Source organism: Nelumbo nucifera, chromosome 3, assembly GCF_055504915.1.
Source record: "Nelumbo nucifera cultivar China Antique chromosome 3, China Antique-T2T, whole genome shotgun sequence".
NCBI lineage: Eukaryota > Viridiplantae > Streptophyta > Magnoliopsida > Proteales > Nelumbonaceae > Nelumbo > Nelumbo nucifera.
The window spans coordinates 20453512-20479832 of NC_142651.1; the positions used below are offsets into that span (position 1 = coordinate 20453512).

General features: G+C 39.4%; 3 protein-coding genes across 3 annotated transcripts; all 3 read right to left on the reverse strand.

The window, feature by feature from the left end:
- Nucleotides 1-205: 205 nt before the first annotated feature.
- On the reverse strand, nucleotides 206-3195 carry CAS (calcium sensing receptor). Its single transcript, XM_010263906.3, has 6 exons — nucleotides 2740-3195; nucleotides 2379-2624; nucleotides 1590-1782; nucleotides 1256-1397; nucleotides 747-878; nucleotides 206-594 (listed from the first exon to the last, which is right to left on the reverse strand). Exons 1-6 carry the CDS (start codon nucleotides 2980-2982, stop codon nucleotides 336-338), a joined length of 1215 nt encoding a protein of 404 aa, XP_010262208.1. The 5' UTR covers nucleotides 2983-3195; the 3' UTR covers nucleotides 206-335.
- A 1062-nt stretch (nucleotides 3196-4257) lies between these two features.
- LOC104603307 (inactive disease susceptibility protein LOV1-like) lies at nucleotides 4258-8132 on the reverse strand. The gene has a single exon (XM_010267308.2). The coding sequence runs from the start codon at nucleotides 7496-7498 to the stop codon at nucleotides 5003-5005; it is 2496 nt and encodes an 831-aa protein (XP_010265610.1). The 5' UTR covers nucleotides 7499-8132; the 3' UTR covers nucleotides 4258-5002.
- A 1609-nt stretch (nucleotides 8133-9741) lies between these two features.
- Nucleotides 9742-26002, reverse strand: LOC104600775 (golgin family A protein). Its single transcript, XM_010263917.3, has 6 exons — nucleotides 25654-26002; nucleotides 23828-23950; nucleotides 18628-18807; nucleotides 18442-18523; nucleotides 10361-10425; nucleotides 9742-10269 (listed from the first exon to the last, which is right to left on the reverse strand). The coding sequence occupies exons 1-6, from the start codon at nucleotides 25942-25944 to the stop codon at nucleotides 9970-9972; spliced, it is 1041 nt and encodes a 346-aa protein (XP_010262219.1). The 5' UTR covers nucleotides 25945-26002; the 3' UTR covers nucleotides 9742-9969.
- Between the last annotated feature and the right edge of the window lie 319 nt (nucleotides 26003-26321).

Below are 26321 nucleotides of genomic sequence, written 5' to 3' on the forward strand. Positions count from 1 at the left end.
TGTTTGCCAGAAGAAAATTGCAACTGTACTAAAGACCTCTACAATACACGAGAGCTTAGTGAATGTCATAAACCCCAATATTCAATGCAATTTTATCCTTTTCAATGCATTGAGAGATTATATTGTAGAGACATCAAGCATCAGATTATCTACTACCAGAACAAAATTGCAGAACGGATAGGGAAGCAAATCCATGCCACAAATATTAGTAGAACAACACAACTTAGACAAATTGATTCATAATCCTCAAAGAATTACAAGAAATTACTGTAAAGATCATAATTTTGGTGAAGAATGCATACTTAGATTATTGATTTAATAAAAAATTAAAAAAATCAATTGCTTGAGCTCCCAGGAAGAAACTTTTGATTTGATTGGAGCACTGTCGAGCTGGTAGTACCAAAGCGTTTAACTGCTGCAGGGATGACACGAGAAGGTGACAGAACCTGTGCAAAAGATACATTGTATGATTCTGTTCCTAACCGGCTTTGTAACCATCCTCGGCTCCCAGAGAACCCATCAGTCACAATCCAGCAGTTCTTAAAGCCAAGACTTGTTAGTGCCCTTGCAACTATTTTGGCTGTATCAGAGTACCTGATAATTTAACAGGATTACCAAATTTCTCAAGTTTTATTAACAGAAAATGGCAGAGCAGAAATCAATTTAAATTTTGAATTTAATCAAAACTTCAATTCATTAGTTATCTTTAACATATGAGTTGTTAGAAGGGTAAGAAATGAACTCACGAGTCCAGGATAATGATGTTGGAACCTTTGTTAATTCTCTTGAGGTACGAAATCTTGAGAGCAGCTATTTCAGCTTCTACTTTCTTTGAGTTTCTGACAAGCCCTCTTAATTTGCTTGGAAGCTCTTCCAAGCTGAAACATTCATAATATCAAACATATCATTATACTTGTCATGCAGGTGGTACCAATAACAGTAAACAAATTCACAATGAAGAGAATATCATGCCCTTAGCCAGCACAGAATTATCTTGCATCATTCATCCTGTCACATAATTTGCACTCAGTGGGCTAACTGGGCATTGCTCAAGATACAGTCTGCCAACTGCCTTGATCATAGCAACTGCCAAGGCTCATAAGCATGTGGCCCCTAAGAAATGAATAATGAAAAAATCTTTGCAACCCTCCAGAGCATAAGAAGTCCCTCAATCCCCTTTTTTGAACTGTTTTGGACATTACATCTAACTACAATGATGAAAATAATTGAAGCTCAAGAAAACAGATCCACTTACGGAATTGAGATCAACTTGTTTTTAGCACTCGAGGGAAGGCGAGGAATACCAGCCTTGCTCTTGTCATTCTCCGACCTAATATCTATCATGAGGTAATTCTGTGTAGATATCATATCAAGAGTCTGAGCTGGAGTAAGCCCACCTAGAGAACACCAAACACCATAGATTAGCCCAGCCATGATAAAATTGGTTTCCTAATATGCAAATCTAATACAAGGACACATAATATATGTACTAAACACTAAAAGTAGAATTACTGCACATCAATGCTACTTTTGTAATCTGATTTCTAATTTAACCAAAAGATGCAAATTTCAGACAAAAGTGGATATACCTTTGTAACCACGAAGGCCAAAAGAAATGGAGGACCAGATGGGAGGAAGGAGGAGGTACGTAAGGAATAATACTCCGGCAGTTCCTACAATTATCACGGGATCTGCTGTTGAGATGGCTTCCATGGTTGATGAAGCAATGGGTTTGGCCTCTTCAATTACCTTTGTGGTTTGTTGGGCTGCATCTGCCACAGTCTGTAATCAAATGAACCCCTTCAGCCAATACGTATGAACTGTCTAATATGTGCATTCAAAAGTGTAGTAGATTTAAGCAACCAAGAAGAGTGTCGAGGGTATCTGCATCCCAATATTTACTCTAACAACATTGCTCACTACCAATTACTGACCAATATTTAGGCTAACATGCATTGGCTTCTGAATAAACCTTCCACAAATAAATTTAATTGAAAATGATTTGTCTGTCATAAAACCCAATCTAAATCACGCTTCAAGTTTCAACTAATCAAATTGGTGATGCCCCATTTTTAACACATGACCACCTCTCTCAGATCCCAGATTGGTAAACCATGTTATAAAAAGCTAAAATGTTTCATCAAAGTTTACACACAATACAGAAACAATGGCTAGAAGTTCAACTGACCAACTCTTTCTTTCCCCTGAATTCAAAGAGTTTAACTCAGTCCCTTGTGATCAACGAGCCAGCATTCCCAAGAGCACCATTTTCCCTTCAAACAAGCACCTCTCCGGTTGACCATACATGGTACTAGTAGACTATAGCCAACACTAACATACTCAGTGTAACTGAAAGAACAAGTTAAGGAAATGGGTACCTTGGCAGCTCCTAAAACTGGTTCCGTGTCAATGCCGGAACTTTGAATTGCATCCTGGGCTTTCTTAGAAGCCTCAGAAATTGCTGGCGCAGCAATCTTCAGTGCCTGGTCTCCAGCCTTCTGCAAGATTGGTAACGCCACATCGACTCCCGGCTTCAGAGTATCAATCACAACCTGAAGAACGCGCTGCGAGAACTCCAGAACTCCAGAACTCACCTCCTGTACCTGGTCAACTGTGTTCTCCACCTACAGACAAGCTCAAAACAGTCAAAAAATGAGATGGGTATGATAGGAAACCCAGAAAACGGGTAGAGTGATGCTGTAAATTGTAAAAGAACTGAAGATCGAGAACATGAATTACTTGAGTGAGAGTGGAAACGATCTGTTCTTTAGAGAAGCTGAAGGCCTTGGCGTCATTGGGAGCTGTAAAGAGTGCTAGGAGAGAGATGGCCGCTGATGTTGTTGGTAAGGATACCGAAGCGGGTCTAACTTGAGTTCTGGGAGTTGGTTTAGAGAGAGAAGCTCTGGGTGCGAATGGGAGAACGGAAGAAGAGGAAGAAGGAGGAGGCCTTGCCGTGGCTGCTGCTCGGAAGGCCATCTCCATCGCCACCTCTCAAGGAAAAACAGACAGAACAGCCTGATCCGCTGATCGGTATCTGTAAGATCGAGTTCTTGTGTGATGGAAATTGGAAAATGGAAATGGGAGGATCAAAAAATAATAATATAATGATGGAAAATCGACTTCTGTAGAATCTCTGGTCGATTGGTCGTCCAATGAATAAAAGATTTATGGCTTTGGCTTACCCAATCCCATCGCACAGTCTCAAGCCTCTCTCGCCACTAAAATGATTCCAAACGGGGCCTACCGGCTATCGCCCACAATACAATGGAGCGTAGTACGCACCTCCTCCCAAATGAGAACAGAATTTTGTACTGGAAAGCTCTGTGCCTTCTCAATCTCGGACGTACAAGTTCTAAAGTCTAGATTATATGGTTTACATCGTGTGATGGAAAGATTAAAGAACCAAGTATATACAGCCACAAAATCCAACCCGCCACTGAGAGACTAGAGGTCGGGTCTACCCGACAGAGTCGAACCGATTGAACCAATTGTTCAGTTCTAGTTCTATAGTTTATGTCCCGATTAATAATTGGGTTGGGGTTGATCGTTGTTGTTTCAACTTACAAACCGATTAAGACCTGAATTCATTATATAGTTAATAATATAGAAATTTTTTTTTTTTGTAATTTTTGTTTATTTTATGTTTGAAAGGATAAATTTCCTATACAAGAATAGAAGATAATTTTGATTAGAGGCACTTATTTATCAACATATAAACAATTTTAGGTTAGGGTATAGTATCAAAAAGGGTACATTACAGATAGGTACCCTGTATAGTGTGATAGATAGGTACCTTGAACTTTCAATTGCAACACTTGAGTATCTTGAACTTTCAAAAATAGACACTTAGGTCCATCCATTAGTATTCCATCAGTTAAACATCGCATAATGCCAAAAATACCCTTGTGTATTTCTGAGATCATTCTCAGGTAACCAAATGTTTCCCCATGATGACATTCTGACATGGACAGCAAATAACATATTCAAATTTTCTGAAGATGGCATTCTCTGGTGATGAATTTACTTCATAGAATGATCTTAAAAATACACGAGAATTTTTGACATTATATAATGTTTAACTGACGGAATATTAATGGATGGACCCAAGTATCTATTTTTGAGAGCCCAGGATACTCAAGTATTGCAATTGAAAGTTCAATGTACCTATCTGCTACTACCCTCAAATAAAGTACAGGGTACCTATCTGTAATTTACCCTATCAAAAATCAAGTTACAAGTTGTAAGATGAAAATATAATCAGATCTAATCAGGTCTGACATGATTATCCTGACTAATAACCCAATTCATTGACAGCTCTATCATTGTACAATCCCCATCAATGGCTGCAAACATGTCAGATTTAATTCAATAGGGAAATATATACCTTTCTCTATACATACATACATACATACATACATACATACATACATACATATAATGTATACTAATTTGATAGATATTTATGGATATTCTAATCGAATCCAACTCGAAAACAAATATCCCAATATGCAAATGAATCGAAATTGGATTCATATTTTACATATCCATTTGATATTGAATCAAATTGAGATATCTTGGATTCTTCTTTGATTTGGACCTACCCCTATTCACCCCATCAGAGCGGGTTTTATTCATTCTCAAATCTCAATTGTATTCAAGCAGCAGATATCTTGTGATGGGTTTGGGCCTAGTGCCTATAATTATATCTGAAGTGTTTAAAAAATGGATATGGCATTAAACAGAGTGGAATGGTAAAACAGGATTCATATATCCGTCCCATATAGTTGGGATAAGGCTTAGATGATGAGATGAGATAAGTTTTTGAGAAATGCTAGTAAACAACAAATTTATCCAACTCTCAGATGAGCACCCAGTTTGTATAAATGCCAAGCAAGAAGTTTTTCTCGATGAAGAAAAGTGTGACAAGAAAAGAAAGAAAATACTAACCCCTGCTCAAAGAAAGAGAAGCTATCTTAATCCCTCTAAGAGTAATGCTATTTAGTTAAAGAGGAGGTACATGTTGGATTTTATACCAAACATTCCCCTCATGTTCTTGAGCCTTCATTTCAAATTTATGTGGCATATAACCCAACTTCAATTCGCAGGGTGCAGTCAGAGGTCTTAATCCTTGTGGAACAAACTTTAGTCGTCTGCATTCAATAACTTCCAACTGTCTAAGATTTCTCATTGCCCTTTCATTGATCCTGCATTCCTCTAATGCATTTAAGAAAGAAAGCTTCAACAGTTGAAGTTGAGGAAACCCTCCAGTAGAGAAAATCATTACCTTTCCCATATAGGATGATCGCTTCAGCTTGAGAATCCTGAGGTTCCTTAACTTCTGCAGTGTTTCCATGGGATCTTGCATTAAGAAGGAGTCTTGCAATGATAGCTCAGTAAGGTTTGGTGGGAATTCATCTGGGTCAAGTAGCTTCTTCATCAATCCTTTCAAATTTAGCTTGCAGAGATGCATGTGATTTGAAAATGGCATCAACGTTGGTATTGGAACTCTGAATCTAGTTCTGCCCTCAGCCCTGGATATTGCCTCCAACTTCAAGCATTGAAGTTGATTCAAATTGACAATCCACAGCGCCAAGGCCTCTTCTTGCAATTCTAAATCACCACATGCTCCAAGTTCTCTAAGATTAGTCAACTTGCCCAAAGCATTCTCTATACAGCTGGTTCCACCTATAAAGATCCCCTGCAATGACTGGAGATTCACTAATGAATCACCAGCAATGGGATGCACACCCATTTCACTGAGCTCATTTAGATACAAGTTTCTTAGTTGCTCCATCTTCCAAATTTCACAAGGGATGGGATTGACCAAGGTGGATCTTATATCTAATGTTTGTAAGTTCCAGAGGTTGCAGATGGATGATGGAATCTTTTTCAACCAAGTCCCGCTTAAACCCAAGTACCTCAAATGAACTAAATTTCCGAAAGCATTATCAAGCTTAGGCATATACACACCCTCCAAGTCAAGCACTCTCAACAATTTAAATTTGACAATTTCACTGAAGATGGGCTTACCAAGGTCAAAGCAAAACAAAGAACGGTAGTGAGGAGTATCTTTATTTAGAGGGGGAACTCCAAGATGCACAGCAAGTCGACAAGCTCTAATTATGGATCCAACTTTGGTGCCTCCATGAAAGAAATCAAGAAATTTATCCTCCTTGGATTTTGATATAGCAAGATCACGAAGAAGATTGTGCACACAACAAGTTTTGACCCTTCCATTGTACTTCCTTTTTGCCAATTGAATCATGTTCCTTCCTATAAGCTCTTCCAAATAGTCCTCTGCAACATCCTCCAGTGGTTCATCACCTCTTTGTTGCACAAACCCCTCTGCAATCCACAACAAAGTCAACCTCCTTGCAGAGATCTCATAACCTTCAGGAAAGATGTCTACATATAGGAAGCATGGCTTCAAATAAAAAGGCAACTCATTGTAACTTAATGCTAAGATTTCTGAGCATTGTTCTGCACTATTAGTTAGCTGCCAATGTACACTCTGCAACACTTTCATCCACTCACCAAAGGTCTCATCTTTGGTGGATAAGAGACCACCTAATACAGATATGGCTAATGGTAAACCCCCGCATTTTCTCACGATTTGTTTTCCAATTTCCTCTAACCACAGAGGAAAACTTGTCAAAGTATTCCTTCGCACAAATACCTTCTTTGATAACAGCACCCAACCTTCCTCATCATTTAGAAAGTGCAACTCATGAGGAGGGCTTCTAGGATCAGCAAGTAAAGCCACACCTTTGAAGCGACTAGTAAACATCACTCTGCTTCCATTTGTTCTATCTGGAAAGATTGCTTGTAAATCATTCCAGACTTCTATTTTCCATATATCATCAATGACCACCAAATACCTTCTATCCTCCAGGAATGTTGACAGCATCTCCTCCAGCTCCTTCTTAATCATTTTCTCCATTTCCACTTTTCCAAGCCCCAAGACTCGCTTTCCCATGTCCTGCAAAATCTCCTCCACTCTATGTTCTTGAGAGATGTAAACCCAAGCCAAACAGTCAAAATGTTTCTTAATATCACTACTGTTGTAAACTTTCTTAGCAAGAGTAGTCTTACCTAAACCTCCCATTCCGACGATGGAAATCACAGACCGTCGTGACTCTCCTCCCAATAACCGTGCTTGCAATATCTTTACATCTTCCTCCAAACCAACAATATCCTCTTCATTGACATAAGGAGACGATTTTCGCTTCTCATGCAGTTTTCTACTTGCGAAGTTTATTCGTTCTATTCCAATATTTTCAATTCCATAGGTTGATCTACTTTCAGCAATTGCTTGGATCCTCATCTTGATTCCCTCTATCTTCTTATTGACTCTATGGCGAGCAATCAATTCATTCAAAACAAAACAATATCTCTCAACAAAGTTAATCAAACCTTTCTTCCTTTGATGTTTTCCTTTGAATATGAAGCCATCAATAATGTCATCTGCATCATAAGCAACATCTCTTACATCAGCCATCTTTTAAGAAACATTGCATTCTCCTCAGTTCCCTCTCAATCCACTCCACTTGGCAATGGATTCTTGACAAGGAAACTGTCTCTTCAATGAGTTCATTAGCGAGCTTTTCAACAACAAAGCAAACAATGTACTCAGCCATCTATCTGCTCCTCTCACTTTCCCAAGGAAACAAGTTCAGTGCCTTGCAGTTACAGCTCAAATGAATTTGGAAAACTCCCATTCCGTTTCTTCCTTCGATTTCTTAATCCCAAGTCAAAAACCATACACAATAGTTTTTACAGGGTACCTAACACCATTTGTGTCGTCTGTCTCATCTTTCTGCTCTGCCAAATGGAATAATAAAATGCATTATTTCTTCGTCTTCATCCAGAGAAAATGTATCATGGGGGGAATTTTCAAACCCATCAACATCATTTTCAATTAAAAATTATTATAACGTTGCATACCAACCCATTGATCAAGATATCCACTCAGAAGGAAACCTCCTCAGTCATTTGTGACATCGTCATGGACCGGCTTCTACTATCTGTTCTATTGGCTAATTGTTGACTTTTGTACTTAAGATAATGTCAACATGTTCTTTCAAGTGGATTTCTGGGATCTTCTACGTGATTTCTTTATATTTTAACTAACAAATGCAGAGAGTGATCCAACAAAAGCATTTTTCCTTGGCCAAACATTTCCAACCAATTCACCTGGTGGGTCAAAGAAGCGATCATTCTTGTCTGAAGCTATACATTTGTTGACAGCATATTTAGTTCCACTCCCAAGTCCTTCAAAAGATGGGGCCTAACTAATAACCCTTTTGAAAACCCTGCAGTTTTTTATCACCCATTGACCTGTAAACAGAAAAAAAAAGTCTACAATTTCTGTTGTCTGAAATTTCAAGCCAACAAGCATGTGGAATGGCTGATGGCTTTGATCTGGTGCGGAAGAAAGCAAATTAGAGTATGCCCATGCACATGTGGGCTAATGACCCGATCTCTCAGTAACACGGGATATACTACAGAAACACAGTATGCTTCTTCTACTCCATAGTTTCTAGTGATCTTACCAATCCTATAATCACTGTTTTATCATAATCTATGTTATGCAATTTATACTACATAGTTGTAGTCTACGGCGTGTAGCAAATGTATGCTTCTACTCCACAGTTGCATAGTTTACACAGAAGCATGCATCTTCACAGCCTTTTCAGTGTGAAATGGATGAACTGAAAAGCCCATTACTTTGTCTTTCAGGCTACATTTGGTTTGATAGAAAATAAAAAAGAAAGTTAAAGGAAAATTTTTTAAGTAAGTACACACATGACAATATTCTTTAAGAACTTTCCCTCGACTTTCAGTTTCTCTTATTTTCTATCAAACCAAATATAGCCTACTGAATAAGTTTTTAAGGAGGTTGTAGGTTCTTTAATGGCTGAAGCTGAAGTTGGGTGGATAAGTAACCTTGAACGTTTAATTAATTATTGGATCATTTACTAGAACACTGCCTATAGTTTCACAGATTTACTAAAACCTATCCTATAGTTTGCAACCTATTTACTTAATCACCTAAACTAAGTGGAAAATGTTCAAGAGCATGGACCCATGGTTGTATAGAGAAAAATAGTGGTTGTCCGTGTTTTAATAGGGGTAAAAATGATATTTTTGTTTTTAGTTTCTTTTGATTAAATTTATTTCAACGGATATTAGGGTTAAAACTGCCATTTTCCACTTTCATCTAATAGAAGGTCGATTAAGTAAATTGGTTGTAAACTGTAGGGGATGTTTTTGTAAAACACAAATTATAAGGAAGGTTTTAGTAAATTCATGAAACTATAGGGGTGTTTTAGATGATGACCCTTAATTATTTTATCCACGAAAAACAAAGCAACTTCACAGATGTTAGTTTTATATGATAAATTGTGCAACTTATGGACCATTGTATTGATATCTTGACAAGTTTATTTGAGTTTGATGCAGTCTGTTGTCTTGCTCTAAAAAATATTCTAGATGCCTTGAATATGCTTTCATGCGCATTGACTTTTGTGTAATTGTCCAATATCTGACAAACTATGAGAAAACGGGTTCACATCTATGAGCAGCCACTGATAAAAAAATGCCAAGGGTTAGGTTCATATGTCTAAGTCTAACCCCCTTCCAAGACCCCAAATAGCCAGAAGCGAGACCAACACATTGGATAATGGCTCTAATGCATGGTCTTTCTGTCTGTCACACACCATTTTTATGTGAAACATAATCTTTACTGTACTTTTTCCCAAAATATATACAAAGTGCATGCATCAAAAGTTAGCCAAGTAGTTGAATACATAATGAAATAACATTGCAGCATCTCTGTGGCCTCAAACAACCGTTAAAAGAAAAACCTATGGTTGAAGAATGGGAATAAAAGTCATTGAATTTAATTGAATTATACATTAAATGTAATACATACAACGAGGAGGAAGCAAATGGTGTCTTGAAGCAAGATTAAAACGAAATCTTGATGAAGACCAAAATGTGGAGAACCAAAATATAGAGAATAAAGGCAGATCTGAGTAGCATTAGCCTCTGCTGGCTTTCTGTTCGACCACCCATGTAAGAAGGCCTGGAATGAGCATCGACAATGTAATCTGAAGAAGATCCCCTCTCTGAGTTGCTTCTACCAAAACGGTTTCTTGCATTACTTGCCTCTATATTCCCATTTTCAACCCTCTTCCACAACTCATTCAATCGCTCCAATTCTTGCTCTTTGAGATGGATTTCACTAACCAGGCCTTGTGCTTGTGTCTAAAAAGATGGAAAAAGTAGCAAAGAAGAATCTCATTTAAAAAGAAAAGTTGCCTTCAATAGTTACAGTTTTATAATTGACAAAACCTACTTGCTTTGCTTCTAGTTGCTCAATCAGACTGTGAAGCTGTTTATCCAAAATCTTTTCCCTCTGTGCTGCACAACCAAAAATAATGTAAGCTGCAAGAAAGTGTAGAGAACATTGATGTGGGCCCCACAGCTGTGGTTCCACTCTGTCCGTAGGGTAGAATGTATCTAGTCACAGCTGTGGTCGATTTATGATTCTGTTATTTTAGTTGTTATTTACTTTTCAGTTTATATTGTTATGTGTTATGATGTAAACACTAAGGGCAGATGTGTCCTTTCATGTAATTAGCATAACATATAAATATTAAATTAAAGTGGCAGCGGCAGAATATTGAGATTCTGTTCTTCTCCTCAAAACTGTGTTCTACTGCTCTCTCACCACTCTTTCTCCTCCTTCTTCACTTTCTCTTCTCTTCGAACCTGAAATTTCTTAGTGATCAAGACTGATAGCAGTCTTGAACACCTACATGGTATCAGAGTCAAGTTAGGGTTTCTCATGTGAGTCTAATACCAGTCGACCACATGAGAATCTCCTAGAACTAAGAGCTGAAAAGGAGTTCACAGACTGATTCTTGGAGATCGCCAGAAGTGCTAGCAGCTGTTGGAAACTTGTTAGGGTTGCAGAGTGTTGGTGGTCAGGTAGGATCAGAGAAGACTAGGGTTCGGGTAACCCTAGAAGGCAGCGAACAATTTTTCCTTGTAAGTTATTTACTTTCTAAGAGAAGTTGGTTCAGAGAAGATAGGTTGGACCTATCTGGAGGGGAAGGCCGAACCATCCTAGGGTTTTCTCTCTGCGATTCACTAGGGTTTTATAGCAAACCCTAGGCCGAACTGTCCCAACTGTGTTTCTCTCTACTCTAGGGTTTGAAAGTAATCTTGCGGCAAGCCCTAGTGTTTGACTGAACCTTGAGATTTATATATACAGATTCTAGGGTTTCATATTAACCCTACTGCAAGTCTATATATACAGTACTGAGTGGATTGTGCAACTGAATTGTTCACTTTAAGGACTGATTAAAACCCTAACACTCCCAAGCATATCAGACCTCTTTTAAGCTGTTTTTCAGAGTCCTAAGGGGTTAGAGCTCTACGAACAGCTACTGTTGTGTTGGCTAGTTGGTTTCAGATCAGAATTATCCTAGTTTTGTGCACATACACTGTGAAGACAGATCAGGCCCATACTGTTTTTTGATTGTGATTGGTAGTCCAAGTGCTGTTTTGAGACTTGACAGAAATGGAGTTTAAAAATCAGGCAGAAAGCAGCCTTGGGAACATCAGTCCCCCACACCAGCCTTTGTAGCGGTCACACCCAAATCAGGGGGTGATTCAGAGAAGGACAGGAGGAAGGAAGACAAGAAGGATGTGGTATGAGAACATTGTAAGAAGCCCAAACATACAAAAGAGACATGCTGGAAACTGCACCCTCACTTGGTTCCTGCGAAGTTGAGAAGCAAGAAGGGCACTGCTCATGTAGCCGTGAACACTGATTCAGCATCCTCATCTGGCACAAAAGGAACATCTTTAGAGACCTTAGTAGCAGTTCGAGCTACCCTAATACAGTTAGAAAAGGAAGTTGGAAATTCAGCTCAGCCACCGCAGCCCTCATCAGCACCTGCCACATCTGCCTTTGCACATTCAGGTACTCGAGCTTCAGCCTATCATGCCTCAGCTCCAGGTACTACTGAACCTTGTTGGGTAATAGACTCAGGTGCATCTGATCACATGACTAGCTTGCCTTCACTGTTTACTACTTACCATTTGTCTTCTGGTAGGGATAAAGTATCTATTGTTGATGGCTCCCTAGTTCCTATTTCTGGAAAGGGTGACATCAAGTTATCAGATACTATCTCCCTGTCATCCGTCTTGCATGTTCCTAAGCTTGATATTAACCTTCTTTCAGTCAGTAGTATTACCAAGCATATGAACTGCTCAGTAACCTTCTTTCCTAACCGATGTGTTTTTCAGGACTTGGAGATGAAGAAGGTGATTGGGACTGGCAGTGAGATGAATGGGATCTATCTACTCGGGGAGAGGTTCCATCAGGGAGAGTCAGTTGAGAAGATGTCTTTTGTTTCTCAGAGTGTGAGTCCGATTATGCTTTGGCATAACCGATTAGGTCATTTGTCTTTTCGGTCTTTACAGAGTCTGTTTCCTGCTTTATTTGAGTCTATTGAGTTGTCCCAGTTACAGTGTGAAAGTTGTGAGTTTGCTAAGCATTGTAGAAAGCCTTATTTATTGAGTAATAAAAGGAGTGATAATTCTTTTGATATTGTGCATACTGACGTTTGGGGGCCTTATCATATCCCTTCCATGGGTGGGTACAGATATTTCTTGTTATTTGTTGATGATCATACCCATTTTTCTTGGGCTTATCTCATGCGTTCACGAGATGAGGTACCTTCCCTGACCCAAAATTTTCACCAAATGATCCTAACCCAATTTGATGCCAAGATCAAAGTTCTCAGATCTGATAATGCAAAGGAATACTTTGCTAACTCATTGACATCTTATCTTCTTCATCATGGGGTTATCCACCAGAGCTCTTGCCCTCATACACCTCAGCAGAATGGAGTTGCCGAAAGAAAGAATAGGCACATTTTGGAAGTGGCTAGAAGTTTCATGTTTACTTCCAATGTTCCTATCCGCTTCTGGGGTGATACTATCCTCACGGCGGTATACCTTATTAATCGGGTTCCTTCCAGGGTCCTTGATATGAGATCTCCTTTTTCCCTTCTACACCCACGTGAGGACTTGTTTTCTATTCCCCTTAAGACATTCGGTTGTACATGCTTTGTTTAGCTTCTCGGACCCCATCACTCCAAGTTTGAACCCAAAGCCTCCAAATGCATCTTCCTTGGTTATGCACAAACTCAAAAGGGTTATTGCTGCTATGATCCTGTCTCAGGGAGGAAGTTTGTCTCCATGGATGTCACTTTCTTTGAGGGGACACCCTATTATCCTCGGGTTTCCCCTCAGGGGGAGAGCAGTGAGAGTGGGGGTTTGAGTCCTTGTCTTCAGGGGGAGAGCAGTGAGAGTGGGGCAGTTCCTTTACCTATTCCATTGGGTGATGAGAGCTACAATGGTGAGGGTAGTCAGAGGGATCAGGAGTTGAGGGAGAGCTGCAATGGTGAGGGTGGTCAGAGGGATCAGGAGTTGAGGGTCTACCACAGGCGGTGCAGGCAGGTTGATCCTGATCATCAGCAGTCCAGGCCAACTCCAATCTCACCTCCAGCTCCAGGTCCAGGTACTACAGTCCTAGCCATTTCACCTCCTACAGATGATCTTGACCTTCCGATTGCAGTCCGTAAAGGGAAACGACATTGTACCACATCTACAACCCATTGTATTTCCCATTTTTTATCCTATGATCGCCTATCTCCTACCTACAGGTCCTACCTTAGCTCAATTTTCAATGTCCCTATTCCAAGAACAGTGCAAGAAGCCCTATCCGTCCTGGAATGGAAAGATGCAATGCAAGCTGAGATGGATGCCCTGTTGAAAAACAACACCTGGGAGGTAGTTGATTTGCCCAAAGGAAAGAAACCAGTTGGATGCAGATGGGTATTTACGGTGAAGCATAATGTAGATGGATCTATTGAGAGGTATAAAGCTCGGTTAGTTGCAAGAGGGTTTACACAGACTTATGGCATAGATTACTTGGAGACCTTTGCACCGGTAGCCAAGATGACTACCATTCAAGTCCTATTATCCCTTGCAGCAAGTCACACTTGGCCTTTATACCAAATGAACGTGAAAAATGTCTTTCTGAATGGAGATCTGCAGGAAGAAGTTTACATGTGTTTGCCTCCTAGATTCTATGATGCAGAAATAGGTAAGAAGGTCTGCCGGCTCAACAAGGCTTTGTATGGTTTGAAACAGTCACCTAGGGCTTGGTTCGATAGATTCAGACTAGCTCTTGTGAAGTTTGGTTATGTACAGGCCCAGTCAGATCATACCCCATTCATCAAGAGGGTGGAGTCCTCCTTGACACTACTGGCAGTATATGTTGACGATATTGTGATCACAGGGAATGATAGCCATGAGATAGAGTCCCTTAAACAGCTCATTCATCAAGAATTTGAGGTGAAAGACCTTGGTGTACTCCGGTATTTTTTGGGTATTGAGGTTCCTAGATCCAAACAGGGGATCTTTATCTCTCAGAGGAAATATGTCCTAGACTTGTTGGCAGAAACTGGAAAGTTAGGTGTCAAGCCTGCAGATACACCAATTGAACAAAACCACAGGATTAGTGCCGAGAGTGGGGAGCTTCTTTAAGACAAAGTTATGTTCCAACAATTGGTAGGAAAGCTCCTATATCTTTGTCTCACTCAGCCAGATATTACTTATGTTGTTAGTGTTGTCAGCCAGTACATGCATTCTCCTAGAACCACACATCTTCTTGCAGCAGAAAGAATCTTAGCCTACTTGAAGAGATGCCCGGGTAGGGGTATATGTAGATGCTGATTGGGCTGGGAGTGTTGATGATAGAAGGTCTACCTCAGGATATTGTGCCCTTGTGGGGGGAAACCTTGTTTCCTGGAAAAGTAAGAAACAAAGTGTTGTCTCCCGGTCAAGTGCTGAAGCAGAATACAAGTCCATGGCCAACGGAGTGGCTGAAATCCTATGGCTAAGATCTCTACTTGAGGAGTTGGGCATTGAGTATGAGAAGCCCTTGATGCTGTATTGTGATAATCAAGCAACCATTAATATAGCACATAATCCAATGCAGCATGACATAACCAAACACATTGAAGTTGACCGGCATTTTGTACGAGAGAGGGTCTCATCTCAAGAAGTATGCCTCTCTTACATCACATCCAGTATGCAACTAGCGGACATCCTCACTAAAGCCGTATCAAGAAAGAAGCTAGAAGCAGATCTATCCAAGTTGGGAATGATAAACATCTACTCCCAATTTGAGGGGGAGTGTAGAGAACATTGATGTGGGCCCCACAGCTGTGGTTCCACTCTGTCCGTAGGGTAGAATGTATCTAGTCACAGCTGTGGTTGATTTATGATTCTGTTATTTTAGTTGTTATTTACTTTTCAGTTTTATATTGTTGTGTTATGATGTAAACACCAAGGGCAAATGTGTCCTTTCATGTAACTAGCATAACATATATATATTAAATTAAAGTGGCGGCCGCAGGATATTGAGATTCTGTTCTTCTCCTCAAAACTGTGTTCTACTGCTCTCTCACCACTCTTTCTCCTTCTTCACTTTCTCTTCTCTTCGAACCTAAAATTTCTTAGTGATCAAGATTGATAGCAGTCTTGAACACCTACAGAAAGTAAAGCCCTGAAACTCCTAATTATAATAAATAACATTTTTTTTCTGATCAACACAATAAGTACCAACTTTCATTGCAAATGATTCATCAGTTCATGGATTATTATGGAAAAACAAGGAAGCATCCATAAATTTCAGAGGAAGAGTTTTTCTGGTGTAAAAGAATGATAAATTACAGCATCAGACTTCAAGAAAAATCACAATCTACAAAATCTCTAAAAGAAAAGGCAAGGGGTCATCTTCATCGGATTTATAGATCAAATGACACCAATGTGAAAGGATAAGGCACAAATTAGACCAAAAGGCCAACAAAATGTGTCTCTCCATGTTGTGAAGAGACACAACAGGATCAAAAGAGAGGGAGAGAATAGTCATCGAAAAGTTTAATCCACAGAAACCACGGTAAGTTGTAATATCTGTCCAAAAGACAAATTTAGGCTTAGTTTTGCACCTCACAAGCGGGACCAATTAGGTATACAAGACTAAGACAAGTTGAGTGGAAAACACTAGGTTCTTTGAAATGTGATATATTTTAGATATAGTACACCATCAGTGCCTTGTCCAACTAGTTTGGATACAGAAATCCTATTCTGCCTTCCAATTTCAGTCCTAAGTGACTGGGATATAATCTTTGTATTGTTGAGGGGGGAGGGGGGGGTATGTGTGGAATTGCAAATTCTATGCCCAAGTAGCCCAATACACCATTTTTGCATCCTCAAGAAATTAAATGAAGGATTCTAAAGCCATACTAAGCCCCTTTCCACTTTAATGGAATTTCATTTATTTACTATCAGAAAAACAAAAAAAACAAAGAAAGCTCAAGTCTGGGCAATGCTTAAGTGGTATCAAAATCTAAGAAGGATCCTGTGAAGCAGGCAAGTTGTTGTGGATCTGGGATTATATGGCGAGGCTTGTCTCATTTGGGAGTGAATTATGGCAATTTGCTAAGCCATGTTTTATCATGATCAGGACTCAGGAGTGATTGGTTAGACTTCAAGGAGGTGGTTGAGAGAGTTCAAGTCCGATGGTCTAGGAACACAGGGTCATCGAGGTTTTTGTCTTTATTTTCCAAAGTATAGCAATAATAGTGCATTCCAAAAAGCACTAGAGGCAGATGCCATGGCAGGAGGGGGAAGAAATGGCATCCTGTGAGGTGGGCCTGTACCAGAGGTGGAGCTGTCTTGCTGGATCTTGATTTTGTCTTTTGGTCAACCTGTGAGTAGGGAGATCTTTTAGTGGGGTTGCTTCTTTGTAGTTTGCACCTGTGGGATTTGATGTAGTTCTATCCTGCTATTGGGGCCTGAATTTCTCGGAAAATCATCCATCAAAATTAAGATTTATTAATCTAAATGGAGAAGCAATCCTGGTCTGTACTTGTCAAAAAAAAGCAATCCTGGTCTGTAAAGACAAAACATTTGCCCATCCTCTCACAACACCATCAATGCTGAAATCTCTAAGCTCCTCTCTCATACAACTTAATGGTCTACCCCGATTATAATAAGCTCAACTGGGTTTATTGGAGAGAGGAATTTAGAGACTCTGGCATTCCTCCCCTCCCAAATTGACCAGATTGCTTCTCTCAGGAACTTTCACATGATTTAACCCCTTCTCCTCCCAGGGGAAAACCATGAGGCTCAAAGAGGGACAGAACCTCCTCTGAGGGGATCCATCTCCAAATAAAGCAAAAAAAACTGTTAACATATCCCCTTGGCATATAAACAGGAGTTTAATGGGTGAAGAATGGTCTCACCAAGGATGTTGCAAAAGGGATACATGTACAAATGACTACAGATTTTGTATTATCTTCACTTTACCCCACCTCACAAATTTTTAATTGCTTTCTGATTTTACTTTCCAAGACCCCCACCTATGACACAGTGCCACCCCCTTGTATTGTGTCAGATTCCCCCAACCGTACAAACAGATAAAAATTTGTGAGGTGGGGGAATCTGAAAACATCAATTGTGTTTCACAAAATGATCTCCATTGCTAATTTTCCTTTTTGGAAGGCACATTGCTAAAGCAAGATGATCTCAATGATTGAGAAGCCTGATGTATCTTTCTCCTTCCAGAATGAGTATTTATAAGATAGGTTTCGATATAAATTACATTTTCCCTTGTTGTTTCCCTGATGATTATTAAAGCATGGTTAACTGATTTTCCTTTCCTTAAGTAATTTTATGCAAATGGAGAGAGTGTTGCTCAGCTGGGTGAGGGTTGCATTTCTAAGACTTCGATTGGGTAGGAATAGGATTAATGCTCAGGTTGGATTAGGGAGCTCTTGTTGCCTAGGGTTGGCCTGGGATTGACTTTAAACCAGCCCAAGTACCAATCCCCATTCCTCTGTATCAACCATAAAAAAGTCAAAGGTGCTAAACCGTCCAATCCTGATTCTAAAATCCTAATTGAGTTTTCAAAATACTACCACTTTCAATGGGGTACTTCATGAAGAAACCCTACCTTTCTAAAAATTGGAAGAGTTTCTTCACCAAATGCCCTATATCAGTCTCAATCTCCAAACAAGATTGAAAGCATGCAAAGAAAAATCATCACACCTGAAAATATAACTTTAATGATGCACGGAAATGGTGGAAAATTGAGGGGAAGGGATGAAAAGAAAATCAAAATTCCAAATACCAAATTACAAATAGAATTGTTACGTACCAATATAAAAGTTGAATGGTTAATCAATGGGCCACCTATTAATTTTCTAGAAAGACAAAATTTAAAAAGAAACTAGAATTTTTTTTTTGATAAATAAAAAGAAACTAGAATTGTTCAATGAAGAAAATTACCTGGAGAAGGCTGCCTCAACGAATTATGCTGAACCATTGCCCATTTTTTCTCCAAGTCTTGAACTCCCTCTTCAATGGAACTCTAAGGGGAAAAAAAAAAGCTTAACTCCTAAGAACATGTAAAAGGAAAAAAGAAAAAAAGGGAGATAGTGTTACTGCAGTGAAGCTGAGAAAGGAAATAGCAACCATCTCTTTTCTCTTATTTTCTAGCTTGTCCAATATAATATCCTTTGAAGCCTCTGTATCATCTTTAGATTCCAATGTGGTACTTGGATCAACTGGTGATTTAGCAGAACGGTCTGTCTCCAATGTAGCTTGCATTTTTTCCAACTCAGACCTCAAATACTTCTCAGTCATTTCCATTTCCTGTAACCAAATAGAAAAATAATCAATATCAAAAGCAAACTAGAATATACTAAGTACCAAAAATAATTTTTGAGTGGACCCCTTTAATTGTTTAAAACCTTGACCAGTGACCATCCTGGTGTGTGGGTGGATCAATTCAACCCTGATGGACACACAACCTGGTAAAATGGTGATATAGGATTACCTCGGAAACAAAGCGTCAAGTAAAATATGTAACCATCAGTGAGTTAATGCTAGTTAAACAGTCCAACCAGCTGAGAAGGCCAGTTCAACTAAGCAATATGATGGTTCAGCTAATTTAAGGCATAACCAGATCTTGAATCAGTCCACAACTTAAGGGCAGCCACTCAAACTGCTCCTAAGCTAAAAATGATAATAACTATAACTCTTATTATCCTGAACTCTGATTAAGCAAATGTGTGTTCCAGTTTTTTTTTTTTTTTTTTTTGAAAACGGTGGCTTTCATTAAAAATAGTAATTAATCATCACACACTGTCAAGTTCTTGAAGTTACAATACAGCCCAAAAAAAGTTCTCCCTGAAGGCCCCCTGCTTTGCCAAACTATCAGCCACAGAGTTGGCTGACCTCCCTACCCATTTGAAAATTACCCCCGTCTCCCTTGCTAAGTAAAGTATTTCCCTTATTTGTTGTCTAAAAGTCCATACACCCAGATTTTTTGTCTGCAGCCATCATATTAACAGTTTAGAATTTCCCTCCGCCTCAAAGTTCTAAAATCCCCATTGTTTGGCCAATCTCAAGCCTTGTAGTAGAGCCATAATTTCAGCTCTCAGAGAGTCTCCCACACCTAGGGACCAGAATATAGTGCCATCAATCCACCCTCCCCATCCCTGAAGACTCCCCCAGCTCCAGAGGGTCCTGGATTACCCAAGGAGCTTCCGTCAAAGTTTAATTTTACCCTTTGTTGTGCTTCAGGAGTCCAATAAGGCTGAAACAAAGACCGTCTAGTTGAAGAATTTGCCACTGCTGACCACCCCCTTAGTATAGCATCCACTGAAAAGTCTTTGAACAAGTCAGTAACTTTCAGCCAGTGCAAAACTTTAATGGCTATGCAGTCAATGACTTGTTCTTTTGATCTTTCTACCCCTTGGAAGATTTTGTTGTTCCTTTCCTCCCATACAGACCAAAAGATGGCTGCTCTTGTTGCCCTCCACATCACTTTACTCCTTTTCTTTGGTAATGTGAAGAAACTTGGGTCAAAAAGGCTTACTACATCTGGGGGAGGGGTCCACCTACAGCCAAATAGGAAAGAAAACCAATTCCAACAAAAGAAGCAAATGGACAAGATAGTAAAAGATGTGCAATTGTCTCACCATTTCCCAAACAAAGGCAACAAAAATGTGGAGAGAAGCAGTGATTCGGCCTCCTTTATTGTAATTTATCCATAGTATTGATTTTTTGGAGCACCACCTCCCAACGAAAGGCTCTTATTTTTGGAGGTATAGGATTATACCAAACTTCCTTTGTAGGGAAGGAAACTACCGGGCATGAGGATTGAAGGAGGGTAGAAAAAAAGGAAACACAGGTAAAAGATAGTAAAATAGGAAAGAAAACCAATTCCAACAAAAGAAGCAAACGGACAAGATAGTAAAAGATGTGCAATTGTCTCACCATTTCCCAAACAAAGGCAACAAAAATGTGGAGAGAGGTGGTGATTCGGCCTCCTTTATTGTAATTTATCCATAGTATTGATTTTTTGGAGCACCACCTCCCAGCAAAAGGCTCTTATTTTTGGAGGTATAGGATTACACCAAACTTCTTTGTAGGGAAGGAAACTACCGGGCATGAGGATTGAAGGAGGGTAGAGAAAAGGGAAACACAGATAAAAGAGCGAGAAGGGGATACCGACCAAATCCTAGTTCCCAATGTCCCGACAAGAAAGGTCCAAAAAAGCACTACTAAGAAGGGCAATGAGATCATCTACTAGGCCCATTTCAGATTCCCTTAACCCTCTCCTTAATCCTATATCCCAAGAGTTCTCATTAGCATGCACAGAAGAAATCACTCTCCCTCTGTTAAGGGACAGGGAGTAGATAGGTGAAATCTGTCTTTAAGAAGTGTATCCCCAAGCCAGACATCTTCCCAAAAACGCACTTTATTGCCAACACAAGTATCATACCTAATATACAAGAGGAAGGAAAGTAGCAAGCTGTGGATTGTTTTCCAAGGAGATGCCCGTGATGCCCTAGGATTAAGACCAGCATCTCATCTGTTGTCTGCCATGCCATGGATGCTTACAATTACATTATGCCACAAATTTTTTTGTTCCAAAGGAAACCTCCATAACCATTTACCCAGCAGTGCCAAGTTCCCGAGTTTAATATTTCCTATCCCTACTCTTTGACATCACCTCCCACTTTACCAGTATGGAATAATGACAGGAGGAGATACAACCCTTTATCTATTTACACCATCTTACTCCAAAACCTCCTAGCCTTAAATCTTCTAGAAGAAAATCCAAGTCCACCAAGTCCTAGCCTTTCTCCAAGTCCAACTTACAAACTAGGCCTTTTTCCTTTCTCCTTTTTTTTAAACTCCACACACTCATTAGCAATGAGGATTTGGTCTATTATTTGTCTTCCAAACACAAAAGCCCCTTGATTTAGAGAGATTAAAGAGGAAAGGACTTTTTTTATCCTCTTAGCTAACACCTTGGAAACAATTTTATACATGCTACCAGCTACCCACAAGGCTTATGGGACTAAAATCTTTTAGATGAGAAGCATCTGCTTTCTTGGGGATCAAGGCAAAGTAGTGTTTTCCCTCGAGTTGAATTTGTCCCTTTAAAAGAATTTATCAAATATTTCCATTAGATCAACACCCACAGTTTCCCAACAATCTTGAAAAAAAGTCATCATAAAACCATCTAGGCCCAGGGCTTTGGACCTTTCCATAGAAAATACTGCTTCCTTAATTTCTTGGACTTCAAAAGCCTTCTCTATGGTTTCCATCAAAGCCCTAGAGCCTCTTCTCCAAACGAGGTTTTCTAAAGATTCTCTAATTCCCCCTTGACCAGCAAAGATGACTTTGAAGTGATCCACAAAGGCCCGTGCAATATCCTCTTCCCTAGTTAGAGTTTGCCCATTCCACTCTAGCTTAGAGATGGTATTTCTTCTTTTCCTCCCATTTGCTACCAAGTGGAAAAGGCTTGTATTGCCATCACCTTCCCTTAACCAATGACATCTAGATTTTTGTCTCCATCTTATCTCATCTTTTCTCAAAATCTCTTCCAACTCCTGCTTTAACCCCATTGTTCCCACCACCCTTCCTCCCAGTCTACAGAAAAGAGGAATCTATCCAACTTACAACAAATTGATGTCTCTTGAAAATTAGACCAACTGAACTTTGCTTGTAGAAGGGGCAACTCTCTCAATTCATTAGAATCCACAAATAGGTTGAATTTTCTCATATTGGAAGTAATCCTATGGCTAGGGTTATTTGTTTCTTGTAGGAACCTAATCACATTGAAATCAACCCCCAAGCACCATGGGCCCTCCCACAAACCCCTAATTGTTTCTAATTCCTCCCATAAGCCTTTCCTCTCCAGTTGATTTCAGAATTGGTTATTGGTTAGTGGGGTGCAAGTTGGTCGCCATGCCCATTCAAATTTTAGCAAACCCTCAACTAGAGCCCAACCAAGTTGCAGCCCCACTAGTTAGATGGTCCATCTCGGTTGCAGAGGAAGGTCAGTTAGATTATAACTCTATGTCTACTAAACAGCAAGGTGAAGCTTCAATCAAATTTGGTAAAGGTTAAAGAGATAAGGAGAGTATGTTTGGTTTAAATGTAATGTAACAAGGAGAATGACTCAAAACGGGTTGGTTCAGGTCAAATAAAATGAACAAATCAGAGTAATGGAGGTGATGTTACCAATGGCAAAAGCTTAAAAGTAATTTGGGGAGTATCCGCATTGAAGGAAAATTGCAGTAACGTTGGCAAGCAATTGAAGGGATCTAGAAGTAGTTGGTGCATATCTCAGAGTTTTTTCAAGGCTAAAGGGTATGTTCTTTGGAGCAGATCCATGCAAGAAATAATCATTGCATGTGGTGTGTAGAAGTGCTTGGTAGGTATTAGTTAAGAGAGGAAATTCTGGGATTAATAAGGACATGGTGAAAGAAATAATCATGAAATAACCATTTCATGTGAAGGTAATTTGAGTTTGAATATGAATGGAAACATTGCTGATTCTTCCAAGGAGTGTCTTGAGGCTGATTTGGAGGGTGAAGTTATTCAGAACATTACCACCAAATAGCAATCAATTGGTTAATCTAGAAGTTTGCTCAGATACAAAGGGAGAGACGGTTTGGTCAAGAAGATGAGGATGTGCTTGTCCATTGGACAAAGTGGTTCAGATAAATCATAAATAACGAAATTGAGATTAAGAAGGTGGTAGATAGAGAGATCCCCAAGTAGGAAAGAGTTTGGGTGTTTTTTCTTGGGGGTGCTAGAGAGATTAAGAAGTGCAGGTAGTTGTTAAAACTCTAGAGAGGTGGTGGTTGGTGCAACCTGCTATTTTATAGGGATTATCAATGTTTTCTCAGTGATTTCTCAACACTATTCTTGTACTCTGCCTTTTTTTATAAATACTATCTTTACTATCAAAAAAATAGATCCAAATATGATATGTCTACAAGATTTCTACATATATAAAATAGGCTTCCTGAATGCATGAGGGGGGAGGGGGTAATACCAGGTATTAATGGATTAAATGTGATTTTCTGATATGTTCACAAGAAATTTGTTGTAATTTGTGTTTACAGCATACTTTTAAGCCTCTCATCCCTAGCAGTTAGGAATATAAGGCATGCCTTGCTACCCATTTCTAGCAAGAGAATTACAGAACAGGCATTCCTGAATCTAAATAAAACATTAAGACCCATAAGGGAAAATAAGAACAACATAAATTTAGAATTCAATAGCACAAGTCATCAAGTCATAATAATAATATCTCCAATGGTAGCATATAAAAAAAGAAAAGCTCCAAAACTTATATGTCCCTAACCTTTAGCTTACTCTGAAGATGATCTGCTTCCTGCAACTTCTCCTGTATTTTCTTTTCACAATTTGATATAACCTTTTCATATGCAGCATTTTCTTCCTGCAGCGTAGCCTCTCTTAATTGTGCCTAGCCATAATGAAAAATACCAAAAGATCAATAATCAGGTTAATCAGGTTAAGTGATTACCAAAATGAACCTTAGCAACTGCACCTTTATATAAAACCTTATTTGCTTATACAAAAGGTGAACCACATCTAATAATTGGATATAATGGTGTACTATATTACGTAGAAGGTAGAACCAACTGCCTAACATTCACTAGATGTTATAACTAATTTTAATGATCTGCCACGTATCAGAAGCTTTTCCTTTTCTTGTTAACAATCTAGAATTCCAGATTATCGTTTTGTGCTACCAAGTCCTCCCATCAGTGTAAATTCTCTTCTTTTTTGGTAGAAGTGTAAATACTCTTCTTCAATACTTAAATTTTGAATTTGATTTGAGAAGATCTAAGCCTCCCAGGTCTCCAATCAGAAGCTCTTCCTTTCTTATTGTTTTTTTTTTATTGAAACAGGTGAAGTATTGTATTGTATTAAAATCTGAGTGAAAGCCAATAACACCAGCAGTCAGCCTATGTACAATAAGAGCCTGTCCTTTCTAACCACTGAAGGTGAATCTTCCAATACAATAAAAAGGCTAAGGGAGAAAGAAGGAGGACCTTGGAGGCTAGCACACTTGTTGTCTGAAGCTAGAGATGTCTTGGACTCAATGAATGTGAAGCTGATTTGGATTCCCAGGGAGCTAAACACTGTAGCTGACAGCCTAGCTAAATTTGGGGTTCATACAGAAAATTTGTTTAGTGATAGTACTTTGCCTGTGTAATTCTGCCTCAGCCTTTTCTGGCTATTGTATATCCTCTCATGTACCTTTTTGAGTGAATAATCTTTCAATTAATTTTGCTAAAAAAAGGTTTTCCATTAATTTGTAGTTGTAGAAGTACATTTTGTGGACTTGGCAGCTATGACATCAAGATACTTAGCCACAGCCACAGTACCGGTATTGACATGCTAAGATGTAGGCATCTGATACAGTATGAATAGTGGGAAAAATATCTACTTATGTAGATGATACTAATTTTGAATTACTTGTTTTTAGATTACGAAAGAACCACAAAAAATGTGAGAAATGAACTTCATTCTATCAGAACCTTCTCTTCATCAATAGAAATCAACATATCCAAAACAAATAAAACCGATAATGACAGGGTATGTGCATCAGGTTGCTAAGCAAAAGTGGCAGCAAATTCTGAACCTGATTTGAACTCATGCACTTTTCTCAGGTTACTTAGGTAGGTAATAAAACAGCATTAATATTGGGAAAGAACACAAAATCATGTTGGTTAGCCTTCACTAAATTATTCGTTTTCCCCTAATTTTTCGAATCAATGCACCATGAAGCCCCAAACGACCCATAAAACAACCTAATCATAGACGCAGAAAAGCTCGACGACCCATGATATCTGATTCAAAGTCAGGAACTGCCCAAAATATTAAATAAAACCAAGTGAAAAAAAAATCCACGAAAGTGCTAATAAACATGGCAACCCTGCAACATAATTCAGTGGAGACGAAGTTCTGCAGAACCCTTAGTTCTTTATTAATCGATGGAAGAAACCCAACCGAAACTGCGAATGGCCCGCATAAGAAAACACCTTCATTACAATCGTACGGAAGAACCAAAAATATAAGAAGCATCCGTCTACAATTTTAGCGAGAGAGAAAGTATCCAAAGACCCATGCGAGAAAACAACTGAAATGTTGAATAATTACCTGCTCCCGTGTGGAGGAGTGAGCATTCAATTGGAGGGCAAGAGCCGCATTAGAAGCAAGGGTATGAGCATGGAGGTGTGGAAGGCGTTGGGAGATGTGAGGAGGAGGGATTCTCAATCGCAGATCCTGGATCGTACGTCTGAGAGAACCAGCTTTCTGGTCTAACTCCTCTACATATTTCTGTTGCTCGGGAGTGAACACGACTTCTGGGAATCGATTCTTCTCGTCTTCATCGTTGTTTTGCCCACCTCCTCCTACGACATCTGCAGCCCAAGCAAGCAACCCTGCCATCTCTCTCTCTCTCTCTCTCTCAAACTCTTTGGAGCTGGGCACTTCTCATTTACCATAAACCGGGCAGACCCTTAATTATTGGTCGAGCAGGGGCTTCTTTTGTCTTTTCACGTGGGTGTCCCGAGTTTATCAAAAACCGCGACGTTTTGTCTGTGTACTGTACCCCATATCGGAATTCAGAGGAGGTTACAAAAAGGGCGGGAAAGCAACAGAAGCAGAGCACCAGAAACACCGTTTCTTCCTTTTTCTTCCAATTGCTGCTTCCTGCAACAAATCCAGACAAAGCTCAGAGAACCCATTTCTCCCCTTTGCCCTACCTTTTTCTATTACTCCGGCGCCTTAGCAACCAAGGCGAACGAGAATGGTGAACTTTGGAT